General features: G+C 44.0%; 1 protein-coding gene across 1 annotated transcript in view; it reads left to right on the forward strand.

The window, feature by feature from the left end:
* The window catches only part of GPAT3 (glycerol-3-phosphate acyltransferase 3), a 31,725-nt gene that overhangs the window by 12,749 nt on the left and 4,710 nt on the right, over nt 1-14,266 (forward strand). Inside the window, exons 4-8 of the mRNA XM_035111858.2 lie at nt 1,954-2,028; nt 2,740-2,829; nt 6,751-6,844; nt 11,264-11,379; nt 12,690-12,745. Coding sequence (XP_034967749.2) covers nt 1,954-2,028; nt 2,740-2,829; nt 6,751-6,844; nt 11,264-11,379; nt 12,690-12,745 — 431 coding nt within the window. The remainder of the gene's footprint in view (nt 1-1,953; nt 2,029-2,739; nt 2,830-6,750; nt 6,845-11,263; nt 11,380-12,689; nt 12,746-14,266) is intronic.

The raw sequence follows: 14,266 nt of genomic DNA on the forward strand, positions 1-14,266 counted from the left end.
CTGGTTCCTTTTTTAATTGGGTGGAATAACAAGCCTAGCTGCGACTTAAAGACGTGGCACGTCTATTTGGCAAAGGGCGGTAGCTCGGTGGCAGTTGCACCTGTTTTCCACGCAGGAGCTTTCAGGTTAAATGCCTGGCAACTCCAAGGAGGGCTGGAACCATGGAGAGCAGTGGCCAATCAGCGTACCAATGGACCAACGTGGAATAAGGCTATGTTGTCTCTTGGTTTTCTGGATGATGCCTCCTGCTGGTCTCTGGAACCTGGCAACTGCTCTACTTTGCTATTCTCTATCACTGGGGTAGAGCTGAAATGGACCCTTGGACTCTGCAGGAATGCTGCAAATAATATACAAAAGTCCAAAACAAAACAAGCAGCACGCAAAGGCACCAGATTCGATCAAGTTTCAATCAAGTATTATTAATCCAAAGAGAAAACAATAAGAGAACCATATACAAGTGCTGACACAGGAGCCAAAATCAAACGTTAAACAGATAGCATGTACAAATTAAAGGCAAACCAGTCTTTATAGTCTTTGAGGCTATACAAGCTTGATTTAAGTATTATTTATTACGCTAGTGGCCAAAATTGTGGGAACCTTTTGGAAAAAGTGTATTTCTGAGGTTTGATGGCTCATAACACCATAGTAACGCCATAAAATTATATATCAATGCAAATATAATTTAATGAAGAATGTAATGCAACAGAGTTTGTTCATTTATCTGTATTCTATCCAAAGCTATAGCCAAATAACCGGAAAAAGGAAGCACAACTTGCTTAGGCTGATATGCGGTAGCTTTCCTTCATTTGAATGTAACCAATGAGCATCAGTGTTTGGAGAGCCAATCAGGTATTGTGAGCCATCAAACCTCGGAAATACACTTTCTCCAAAAGGTTCCCACAATTTTGGCCACTAGTCATAGCTGCCAAGTCTCCCGTTTTTCACGGGAAATCCTCGTATTTTGTTACCATTTTCCGCTGTTATCCCGAATTGATTACCGGTATATCCCGTAAATATACCGTAAAGCTCCTGCCGGCGGCCATGTCCCAGCTCCCGGCTGTCTGCGCATGCGCAGAAGTGATTTCTGGTGCCCAGACATGCAGACACGGGCGGCGCCAGCACTGGAAGTCGCTTCTACGCATGTCTGGACATGCGTAGAAGTGACTTCCGGTGCTGCGTAGAAGTGACTTCTGGTGCCGCGCTGCCGCTGATCCCGGATTTTTCAATCCGGAAGTTGGAGGGTATGCCACTAGTGTGTATCTCGGCTTGCCTCCAAGAAGCTCAAAGTGGCAACATGGTCCTTTCCCTCCTCATTTAATCCTCACCACAACAACCCTGTGAGGTAGGTTAGGCTAAGGCACAGTGACTGGCCCAAGGTCACCCAGCGAGCTTCATGGCTGAGTGGGGATTTGAACCCTGGTCGCCCAAGCCCTAGTCTGACGCTCGGTGTTTCCCAAACTTGGGCCTTCAGCTTTTTGGGGGGACTGCAGTTTTCACCATCCCTGACCACTGGTCCTGCTAGCTAGGGATCATGGGAGTTGTAGTCCAACAATAGCTGGAGACCCAAGTTTGGGAAATATTGCTCTAAGCACTAATCCACACCATGATACGTGACCCAGGCCCTCGCCTGAAGGCATACGATGCAGTACTTTGCTGCAGCCAAGGTGGTCCATTCCTGGATGGGAGAAGGATGATGATGATAATAATAATAATAATAATAATAATAATAATAATAATAATAATAATAAATAATTTATTATTTATACCCCACCCATCTGGCTGGGTTTCCCTGTGAACCCAAGTATGTTACATGGATAGGGTTACATTTTAAAAAAACTCATCAGGAGACCAAAAGTATGCACTTTAAGGAAGCCTTTCTTCCTCCAGGTAGGATCTGACGGTCTTGAATGGCTAATGCATTTTGGGTTTTCCCTTCTGTTTTTCCCCTCCCAGGGTTACCTTGGCACACATTGGGATCCTTTCCATGATTTGCGGCACCACGCTGGTAGGCCAGCTTCCAAATGGGGAGTAAGTGGATCTCCTTTGCATCAGTAACTTCGGGAAAAGAAGAGGTTATGAAACAGAAAACGGAACTCTACCTCTGCCTTGGGCCAGCCTCTTGCATCAACAACGCAAGCTGTTTCTTAGAATTATTGGAATGCCCTATTGACAGCTGGGATTCACCTGCCAAAGCATAGCGTTATGCCGTGCGAAACTTTATACGCTGTGTAAAAGTTAATGGCCCATCAGTTTTGCCAAAAAAGTTCTTATAAACATACGTGACTGTGTTTATAAGAGGGAAGGCAAAGGGGGGAATTTCCATTTATGGAAACATTGAGATAACAAGCAAAGAGATGGGAACCAGCTGGCAACAGAATCTTAGAGACTTGGGGTGTACTGTAAAAGTAATTGGTAAGGGGAGATCATGATCAAAAGCAGAGTGAGAACTAAGTGGGGGGGGGGGGCTGCTGGATTTTGTAGAGAAGAGGGTGTCCGTTATTTTTGTGAGGCCACTTTCCCCAAACACCCATTTTCTGAATATGTATCTTTATAGACAGAGCTACTGAACTATTTGTTCTTCAGCTTGTTTAGAATGCTGACTCCTCTTTTGCTATCAAGAAGTTGAAATTAGGTTGTGATGTATAAATAACCAGTGCTGCAACTCTTAGATCCTGGGAAATGTGGACCTAACTTAGATTTCTAAGGCTGCTATAACACCCAGTTTTTCCTGTTTTGCAGAACCAAAGACCGGCTGAGTGACCTTGTCCATCTCACCTGTTCCCGTATCCTTGTCAGAGCGCTTTCTGGCAACATTTATTACCACAACAAGTGAGTGAAAGAGGGCACGACCCCTTATCAGGACTAAAGTTAGGATAAGTTCTTTGCTGATGGTGCAGTGTTGAGTAGACTACGGTTTATTTTGTTGATGTTGCTGCTGCTGATGTACACATCAGGCAGAATCAAGTGGTAGAATGAATTGTACCACCAAAGTTTACAAGTCTGAAATCACATCTTTTTAACATTCTGATGCATAAAAAAACCCCACCCCTGCAAGTAGACCGCTAGCACAGCAAGGAGTAGATGGCGCTTCAATTCTTTTAAGCTGAAGTTGTGTGTGTGTGTGTGTGTGTGTGTGTGTGTGTGTGTTGGCTCCTCCAGACAGGTGTGTTGTTTTTGCAGGTACATTCTGCACTACGTCTTTGGTACATCAATAGTTCCCTAGTGGTGGATTAATACTGGGTTGTCCACACATTCCTTCCACTACTGCAATGCTTCTTCAACATTACTGCATTATTGTACTTTTGTGCTAGAGCACAACAAATTTGGGACAACCTGTCGTCCCCCCCCCAATACATTTGTGGTCTAAAAAGTTACAGAATTTGGGTGGGAAGCAAAAGGGCAGCCACCGATTGGAAACAAAGAAATTACGTCCATTCTAAAATCTATGCAGGCGCAAACGGTATGCAAAGTGGGATTGCACATAACTGCCCCGAAAGCATCATGAATACACAGTCAAAAGGACCCTTGGAAGGGCCTGTTGTGTTTTGTTGTGAGATGGATTCAGAAACTTCATCTTCCCCCAGCTGTCTCAAGTGGTACAGCCCACTCTGTCGTCTCTGGGCTGTTACCTGCATGATGCTTCTGCCTAGTAAGAAGAAAAGGGCTTATCTTTCCCTGCTTGGATGTGAAGATCCTCTTCTGAGTATAGTCTGTGGGCGCCACTGCCTTTTGAATGGGTAGTGACACGAAGTAGGGCCTTTTTGGTGGTGATGCCTTGACCCAGGAGACTTGGGGAGACTTACCCAGTAGTCATTAATAACTGTATTCTCGACAAAGTTGTCTAAACCTCTTTAAAAGCCATCCAAGTTGGTGGTCATAGTTGCTTCCTGTAGGATCATAGAATCATAGAATCGTAGAGTTGGAAGAGACCACAAGGGCCATCCAGTCCAACCCCCTGCCAAGCAGGAAACACCATCAAAGCATTCTTGACATATGCCTGTCAAGCCTCTGCTTAAAGACCTCCAAAGAAGGAGACTCCACCACACTCCTTGGTAGCAAATTCCACTGCCAAACAGCTCTTACTGTCAGGAAGTTCTTCCTAATGTTTAGGTGGAATCTTCTTTCTTGAAGTTTGAATCCATTGCTCCGTGTCCGCTTCTCTGGAGCAGCAGAAAACAATCTTTCTCCCTCCTCCATAGGACATCCTTTCATATATTTGAACATGGCTATCATATCACCCCTTAACCTTCTCCAGGCTAAACATACCCAGTTCCCTAAGCCGTTCCTCATAAGGCATCGTTTCCAGGCCTTTGACCATTTTGGTTGCCCTCTTCTGGACACGTTCCAGCTTGTCAGTATCCTTCTTGAACTGTGGTGCCCAGAACTGGACACAGTACTCCAGGTGAGGTCTGACCAGAGCAGAATACAGTGGTACTATTACTTCCCTTGATCTAGATGCTATACTCCTATTGATGCAGCCCATAATTGCATTGGCTTTTTTAGCTGCTGCATCACACTGCTGACTCATGTCAAGTTTGTGGTCTACCAAGACTCCTAGATCCTTTTCACATGTACTGCTCTCAAACCAGGTGTCTCCCATCCTGTATTTGTGCCTTTCATTTTTTTTGCCCAAGTGTAGTACCTTACATTTCTCCTTGTTAAAATTCATCTTGTTTGCTTTGCCCCAGTTGTCTAATCTGTTAAGGTCATTTTGAAGTGTGATCCTGTCCTCTGGGGTATTAGCCACCCCTCCCAATTTGGTGTCGTCTGCAAACTTGCTCAGGATGCCCTCAAGCCCATCATCTAAGTCATTGATAAAGATGTTGAATAAGATTGGGCCCAAGACAGAACCCTGTGGCACCCCACTAGTCACTACTCCCCAGGATGAGGAGGAGCCATTGATGAACACCCTTTGGGTTTGGTCAGTAAGCCAGTTACAAACCCACTGAATGGTAGCATTGTCTAGCCCACATTTTACCAGCTTCTTTACAAGAATATCATGGGGCACCTTGTCAAAGGCCTTGCTGAAATCAAGATAGGCTACATCCACAGCGTTCCCTTCATCCACTAGGCTTGTAATTCTGTCAAAAAATGAGATCAGATTAGTCTGACATGACTTATTTTTCAGAAACCCATGCTGACTTTTAGTGATCACAGAGTTTCTTTCTAGGTGCTCACAGACTGTTTGCTTAATGATCTGCTCTAGAATCTTTCCTGGTATTGATGTCAGGCTGACTGGGCGGTAATTGTTTGGGTCCTCTCTTTTCCCCTTTTTGAAAATAGGGACAACATTTGCCATCCTCCAGTCTGCTGGAACTTTGCCTGTTCTCCAGGAATTTTTAAATATTATTGCCAGTGGTTCTGAAATCACCTCTGCCAGTTCTTTTAATACTCTTGGATGTAGTTCATCTGGCCCTGGAGACTTGAATACATCTAAACTAGCCAAGTATTCTTGTACTACCTCCTTACTTATTCTGGGCTGTGTTTCCCCTGCTGAATCATCTGCTCCATATTCTTCAGGTCGGGCGTTTTTTTCTTTCTTGGAGAAGACTGAGGCAAAGAAGGCATTGAGGAGTTCTGCCCTTTCTCTGTCCCCTGTTTGCATTTCACCATCTTCTCCTCTAAGTGACCCCACTGTTTCCTTGTTCTTCCTTTTGCTACGGACATACCCATAAAAGCCCTTTTTGTTGCTTTTAACCTCTCTGGCGAGCCTGAGTTCATTCTGTGCTTTAGCTTTTCTGACTTTGTCTCTACACGTGCTGGCTATATGTTTGAATTCCTCTCTGGAGATTCCCCCCCTTTTCCATTTTTGTACATATCCCTTTTAAATCTTAACTCAGTCAAAAGTTCTTTAGATAGCCACCCTGGCTTCTTTAGGCACCTTCCATGTTTCCGTCTCATTGGTATTGCCTGAAGTTGTGCTTTTAATACCTCTCTTTTAACAAACTCCCAACCATCATGAACTCCCTTCCCTTTTAGTATTTCTATCCATGGGATCTCACCCAGTGCTTCCCTAAGTTTTCTGAAGTCGGCTTTCTTAAAGTCTAGGATTTGAGTCTTAGTATGCTTGGTTGCTCCTTTCCGCTGAACAATAAACTCCAGAAGAGCATGATCACTCCCACCTAATGATCCTGCCACTTCTACCCCACCAACCAGGTCATCACTATTGGTTAGGACCAGATCTAAAATGGCTGATCCTCTTGTTGCTTCTCCCACTTTCTGGACAATGAGCGAGCCCTATAGTTGTAACTATGCACTGTGTGAAAAAGTGTTTTCTTTTATCTGTCCTGAATATTCAGCTTCACTAGCTGCCTGAGTATTATGAGAGAGGGACAAAAACCTTTATCCACTTCCTCCGCAGCATACTTAATTTTATACAAGTCTTATCATGCCCCCTCTTACTTGACTTTTCTTGAGCTGAAAGGTCCCACAAGTTGTCTGTGTAGTGCCTGTGTGTGGGTCTTTTGGGGGTTAAACACCATAAAAAAATGCCAAGTCCAATTGCTTTCAGAATATGCTTTTTAAAGTCAGTGCACTTCACTCAGCTTGTGGCTGAGAATTGCAGCTTAGAAATGTTAAATGTTGACAATGCATTTTCTTTTTACTTTGAAATTGCAACCCTGCTTATTAAGCCTTTACAGCAAAGAATACTCATGTGTAACGTGCTGCAGGTTTATGGGAATCTCACAATTGCTCGTCCCCTACTGCAAAGTTGTGAAAAACTTGTGGTGTCCTCCTGTCATTTTGCAGGAAGAACAAGCCTAAGAAAGGAGGAATTTGTGTTGCCAACCACACATCTCCAATAGACGTCATAATCTTGACCAACGATGGCTGTTATGCAATGGTATGTATGTCTTAAGTCTCATGAGTTTTGCAATTGCAAGGACCAAGGGTTGCAAAGACCTCTATACATGAAGCCAGCATTGAACTGTAGCTACTTCCTAGTTGCTAGTAATTGAAGAAGTCATTTGCATTGTCTTGAGTTGAGAAAACTCTTGACGCAGAGAGGAACTGGTGCAACTGATTTAGCTATGCAGCTGCACAGAATCACTTTTAATAGTTTTCACCTTTTAATGCTATCAATGTGGATCACACTTGACATTGCTTAAGAAAGCAGGTCTCTGTCCTGAGGAGCTTACAGTTGACACTGAGAAACAGAGAAAGAAGAGGCAAGGTTAAATAGGGAAAGAAAATGAGGAAGGTTCACTGCTATATCGAGGCAGATATTGAAAGGCTGTGTCTTACCTGTGTGTAGGGTTGCCACAATAGAATGGGGAAAACCAGAGATCTGTTCAAGAAAATTGGAGATATGAAAGGAACATTTCGTACAAAGATTACCATAATCAAGGACAAAAGTGGTAAGGACCTAACAGAAGCAGAAGACATCAAGAAGAGGTGGCAAGAATACACAGAGGAATTATACCAGAAAGACATGGAGGTTTCGTACACCCCAGGTAGTGTGGTTGCTGACCTTGAGCCAGACATCTTGGAGAGTGAAGTCAAATGGGCCTTAGAAAGCACTGCTAATAACAAGGCCAGTGGAAGTGATGATATTCCAGCTGAACTATTTAAAATTTTAAAAGATGATGCTGTTAAGGTGCTACACCCAATATGCCAGCAAGTTTGGAAAACTCAGCAATGGCCAGAGGATTGGAGAAGATCAGTCTACATCCCAATTCCAAAGAAGGGCAGTGCCAAAGAATGCTCCAACTACCGCACTATTGCGCTCATTTTACACGCTAGCAAGGTTATGCTTAAAATTCTACAAGGCAGGCTTAGGCAGTATGTGGACCGAGAACTCCCAGAAGTGCAAGCTGGATTTCGAAAGGGCAGAGGAACCAGAGACCAAATAGCAAACATGCGCTGGATTATGGAGAAAGCTAGAGAGTTCCAGAAAAACGTCTACTTCTGCTTCATTGACTATGCAAAAGCCTTTGACTGTGTCGACCACAGCAAACTATGGCAAGTTCTTAAAGAAATGGGAGTGCCTGATCACCTCATCTGTCTCCTGAGAAATATCTATGTGGGACAAGAAGCTACAGTTAGAACTGGATATGGAACAACTGAGTGGTTCAAAATTGGGAAAGGAGTACGACAAGGTTGTATATTGTCTCCCTGCTTATTTAACTTATATGCAGAATTCATCATGCGAAAGGCTGGACTAGATGAATCCCAAGCCGGAATTAAGATTGCCGGAAGAAATATGAACAACCTCAGATATGCAGATGACACAACCTTGATGGCAGAAAGCGAGGAGGAATTAAAGAACCTTTTAATGAGGGTGAAAGAGGAGAGCGCAAAATATGGTCTGAAGCTCAACATCAAAAAAACCAAGATCATGGCCACTGGTCCCATCACCTCCTGGCAAATAGAAGGGGAAGAAATGGAGGCAGTGAGAGATTTTACTTTCTTGGGCTCCTTGATTACTGCAGATGGTGACAGCAGTCACGAAATTAAAAGACGACTGCTTCTTGGGAGAAAAGCAATGACAAACCTAGACAGCATCTTAAAAAGCAGAGACATCACCTTGCCGACAAAGGTCCGTATAGTTAAAGCTATGGTTTTCCCAGTAGTGATGTATGGAAGTGAGAGCTGGACCATAAAGAAGGCTGATCGCCGAAGAATTGATGCTTTTGAATTATGGTGCTGGAGGAGACTCTTGAGAGTCCCATGGACTGCTAGAAGATCAAACCTATCCATTCTTAAGGAAATCAGCCCTGAGTGCTCCCTGGAAGGACAGATCGTGAAGCTGAGGCTCCAATACTTTGGCCACCTCATGAGAAGAGAAGAATCCTTGGAAAAGACCCTGATGTTGGGAAAGATGGAGGGCACTAGGAGAAGGGGACGTCAGAGGACAAGATGGTTGGACAGTGTTCTCGAAGCTACGAACATGAGTTTGACCAAACTGCGGGAGGCAGTGCAAGACAGGAGTGCCTGGCGTGCTATGGTCCATGGGGTCACGAAGAGTCGGACACGACTAAACGACTAAACAACAAGGGTTGCCAGAAAAATAGCTCCGCATGCAAAACAAACAAATATTGTTGACGTGCCTGGCCAATTCACTGCCACAAAGCAGGGGCATAGGAAAGGGGGGGGGGCGCATCTGCCTCAGGTGCCATCATGGAGGGGGGTGACAAATTATCAAGGAACAATTACTGCCCTACTAAGGTGGTTCATATCTGGCGATGCGGGTGGATCTGGGGACGCGGGTAGCGCTGTGGGTTAAATCACGGAGCCCAAGGGCTTGCCGATCAGAAGGTCGGTGGTTTGAATCCCTGCGACGGGATGAGCTCCCGTTGCTCGGTCCTTGCTCCTGCCAACCTAGCAGTTCGAAAGCACGTCAAAGTGCAAGTAGATAAATAGGTACCGCTCCAAATGGAAAGGTAAATGGCCTTTCCGTGTACTGCTCTGGTTCGTCAGAAGCACCTTTGTCATGCTGGCCACATGACCTGGAAGCTGTACGCTGGCTCCCTCGGCCAATAACGCGAGATGCATGCCGCAAGCCCAGAGTCGGTCACGACTGGACCTTATGGTCAGGGGTCCCTTTAGCTTTACCTAGGGTGGTTCATAAAAAAACTTTATTTTTTTGAAAATGCCTGCTCCAAAGGTCTTATCTTAATACACTAGGGATTATATAGCTACATATGAAATTTCATGCATATTAGTTAATATCTTGACCCTCCTCCATGAAAATAGCTGTTTACTTGGCTGTTTTCCTATGCCGTGAAGGCTGAAATTTCAACAAAGCACGTCCCTTTGCTAGACTCTTTTCGGGCACCTGCTAAAAGCATTCTTCTTTAGGCAAGCATACCTAGATGCTTAGGAAGTTGAAGTAATTTTAATCTTAATATTTTAACTTTTGTATATTTTTAAGTAGGATTGTTAATTTTTCTTGATTTTACTGCTGTGTTTTTTTGTTTTTTTTGGTAAACCACTTTGCAGGTTTTTAAAAAATAAATTTTATTAAATAAATAAACAATAAACATAAATAAAATAACACAAACCAAAACACAATCCATCCTGTAGATTTAAGTATCTGTCCGTAGTTGCCTACTTGTTATCAGAGGCTCAGAATCCACATTCCTTTGTAAGAAAATATGAAATAACGTAAAACCATTTTTGCAGGCAAAAAATAAAATAAAAATCAGTGTGTGTGTGTGGGGGGGTGACAAGAAATTTTCCGCACCGGGTACCACCTGACCTTCCTACGCCTCTGCCACGAAGCCTTCGTTAATCAAGTAAGTGGCAAAGGCCCCATCTGGACCCTGCCATTAAAGCAATGTTCCATCACGTGGAAGATGGAGCAAGCTTGTTTTCTCCTGCTCCGGAGAGCAGGACCCAAACCAATGGATTCAAGTTACAAGAAAAGAGATTCCGACTAAACATCAGGAAGGGCTTTCTGACAGTAAGAGCTGTTTGACAGTGGAACGGTCTCCTTAAGGAAGTTGTAGACCAGGGGTCCCCAGACTATGGCCCCCGGGCCGGATGCGGCCCAATTAGCCTCCCAATCCGGCCCGCGACGACCCCCGCCGCCCGCCGCCGCCGCCTGCTCTTACGGCGCGCAGCGCGGCGGCGATCTTCAAAAATGGCAAAAAATCGCCGAAAATCCTTTGTGCGCATGCGTATGGGCCTCTCCCGACCCAGAAGAGGTCATTTCCGATGCACTTCTGGGGTGGGGGAGGCCCATACGCATGCGCACAAGCGATTTTCGGCGTTTTTTCCCCGACCGTGTGCGTGTGCGCATGCGCATGGGCGCGCACTCCCCTGCTCTCCAGCCCGCCGCGCAGTCGGCGCGGCGGGCACCGGCCCAAAGCCCGGTAAGTCTGGGGACCCCTGTTGTAGACTCTCCTTCCTTGGAGGTTTTCAAGCAGAGGTTGGACGGTCATCTGTCAGGGATGCTTTAGCTGAGATTCCTGCATTGCAGGGGGTTGGACTAGATGACTCAGGGGGTCCCTTCCGACTCTACAATTCTATTAATTCTATGAATAAGGGAAGTGACAGTAACGTGTAGTAGAAAGTGTGAGATAACCACCTCCCCGACACAGCGTCGTTAACCTCCCAGCAAACAGATCGGAACGGAAGCTCAAAAAGCAGATCGTGGGCACTTAAAGATGACTTCATCATGTCCTTCAAGAATGACATCACTTTCAATGCATCGACTCCACTCACAAGGCTCCTTTATAGTTTTGAAAGGGAACTATTTTGAAGGAACGCCCTGTTGATTTAATTTTGTCTTTTTTTTTGGTGGGGGGGGACCTTGCAGGTGGGCCAAGCTCACGGAGGCCTAATGGGCATTATTCAGAGAGCGACTGTCAAAGCCTGTCCACACGTTTGGTTTGATCGCTCCGAAATGAAAGATCGCCACCTGGTGACGGAAAGGTATGGGGTTTTCGTTTTTTGTTACCTGAACACCAAGAGACAAATGGCTGGGGGTTGTTCTAAAAGCTAACATATTTGTACGCTTCTTATTTACTGCACGGAAAAGTGTGTCGCTCCTTGTGTTAACTGACATTGGGGATTAGAATAGTAAGATAAGGAAGAGGGCCGGGCTAAAGGTGTGTGGTCTCTCTGATATGTCATTCATTAGTTCTGTCCATCGATAATCTTGCGAATGCAAATAAAGGTATAGTCTGCCTAAGGGTGGATTTGATTTAGATTAAATCGATTTAAATCACGATTTAAATCACTAGTCAGTAAGACTTGATTTAAATCATATTTTTTTACAGTAAGGCTCATTCTTGCGGTTATAATCTTAATAGAAGGTTTCATTTTCGGAATGATAAATTTTCAGAGTAGTTTTTTCAGTTATATCAGAAATTCCTGATTTGGTTATACTATTAGAAATACATAGACAGATAATTATGAAATTATTTTGAGGTTGAATGAGTTAACGCCCTCCCATCAGATGTCAAGGAAATAAAACAACTATCTTACTTTTAAAAGACATCTGAAGGCAGCCCTGTTTAGGGAAGTTTTTTATGTTTAATGCTGTATTGTGTCTTTAATATTCATTTGAGAGCCGCCCAGAGTGGCTGGGGAAACCCAGTCAGATGGGTGGGGTATAAATAATAAATTATTATTATGGCTTGTTCAGCAGCTGCAAATGTGCTTTGCAAACCTGCATATACTTCCTTACTAAACCAAAAACCCCTCAGGCAAGTCCACGGAGCTGCTTTGCAGCCACTGCCCAACCACCTTGTCTTCCTTCCATTGCTAAAATTTCTTCGCCAACCACACCAAACTCAAATGAAATGGTGCTTTGAAGAGGAGGACCTGGAAAGGTACCTCCCGATCCGAGAACCACTTAGCTCACTTGATTCTTAAATATTTCACTGCTAAGCTATGCAATTTGCTCCCGCAAGGTGTTGCCAATTTCCGCTGGCTTGGATGGCTTTGAAAAGAGGATGTTGCCATCAAAGGCTACTAACCATGATAGCTATATTCTGCCTCTGAAGACCTTTTGCTGGGAGTCACAGGTTGGAGGAATCCTGTTGCACTTACGTCCTGCTTGTGGGCTTCCACAGATGGTGGCATCTGGTTGGTCACTGTGAGAACAGGATGCTGGATTAGACCTTTGACCTGACCCAGCAACCCTCTACCTATGTCCTTAGTTACTGGAGGCAGATTAATTCCAACAGACCCTCTTGAGTACTGGGGCAAAGACTGAAATATTTATCCTTTTCTTTCAGGTTGAGGGAACACGTTGCGGATAAGGAGAAGTTGCCCATTTTAATTTTTCCAGAAGGTAAAATGCACACTTCTGTTCTCTCATTTGTGGGTTAATAACAAGTCGCTTTGGGACTCTTCCCTCGCTGTGAGGAGTTCCCCTCAGATTGGTTACATCAAATTTCTACGACAGCATCCTCTCTTGTGACAGTCTTATGGAGGAAAACAGCATAATATGACCGTAAACAGATCATAATATGAGGCCTGTCTTTGTGTGGCTCCTCCATGAGAGGTCTGGAGGGTGGCAACACAAGAGCAGGCCTTATCTGTGGTGGCTCCCCGTTTGTGGCATGCTCTCCCCAGGGAAGTTGAATTGGCAACTTTCATTAGGCGCCAGGCAAAAACATAACCATGCCTTTGGCCTAATTTAACTATCTGTGGCTGTTTTTTTTCTTTTTTCTTTTTGCCTGCATGGTTGTAAGTTGCTTTGGGTTGCCCCGGGCAAGGTAATGCGACTAACGAATTCAACAAATAATAATGATGAATACATAAATAATGAAGGCAATGTGGCTGAGGTTCTCTCTGCCCTTGCGCTGTCCTGCCCCCTGATACGTGGCTTGCCATCCAGCATATACCCCTTGTCAGGGGAGACTTTAATTATTTATTTTTTATAATAATTTTTATTAGTTTTATAAACAGAAAAGAAAAGGAAAAAATCAGCAGAAAACATACAACACAATAAAACACATTACGATACAATAACATAACAATAAAAGAAAACACAAACATTCAAATACCAATCCAAATTCCTTTACCATTGTATATTGGGACCTCCTCGAGTTCCCTCAATCTGCGCTTCATTTCATTTTAATCTTTAGCAATTTCCAATACATTTTTATAAAAAATTCTTAAGATTTCAAATCTTTCATACCTCAATATACTTCACATGACCTCCAAATCCACAGCTTCTATACAATTCTAAATCTAATCTTAATATTCAATTTTAGCATATTTTTTTCAAGTAAATTTTAAAATCTTCCCACTCTTCTTCTGTCGCTTCTTCTCCCCGGTCGCGAATTCTTCCGGTCATCTCAGCCATTTCCATGTACTCCATCATCTTCATTTGCCAATAGTGTCAGGGGAGACTTTAACATATGCGCCACCGGGGTGCAAAAATCCACCCAGCGCCCCCAAATTTAGTTTAGCCCCCAAATTAACTTTTATTGTGCTTATGTCAGACACCATGCTTACGCCTTATCTCTTGTTTACAAAAGAAGGGAGGAAAAAGAAACTTTTTTATTTGCTAATTTATTTACTGACAAGCGCTGCTGTTGTAAATGACAAGCGCTGGCACGGTGCGTCTTTGGTAAATGAGCGCACAAAGTCGAAAGTCCTTTAGTGAAGCAGGTATACATTTCAGTAATACCTAGGTATATATGTGTTTTGTTCTTCTAGCTTGATCAAAATTATTTATTATTTTATAACAGGTAGATAGTTAAGAGCTTAAGCCTGGTGCCCCCCAGAATTCAGCGCCCAGGTGCCCTGCACCCCTTTGCAGGGTAAAGACGGCCCTGCCCCTTGTGTAGACATTATTGAGCTG

Source organism: Zootoca vivipara, chromosome 9 (assembly GCF_963506605.1).
Source record: "Zootoca vivipara chromosome 9, rZooViv1.1, whole genome shotgun sequence".
Taxonomy (NCBI): domain Eukaryota; kingdom Metazoa; phylum Chordata; class Lepidosauria; order Squamata; family Lacertidae; genus Zootoca; species Zootoca vivipara.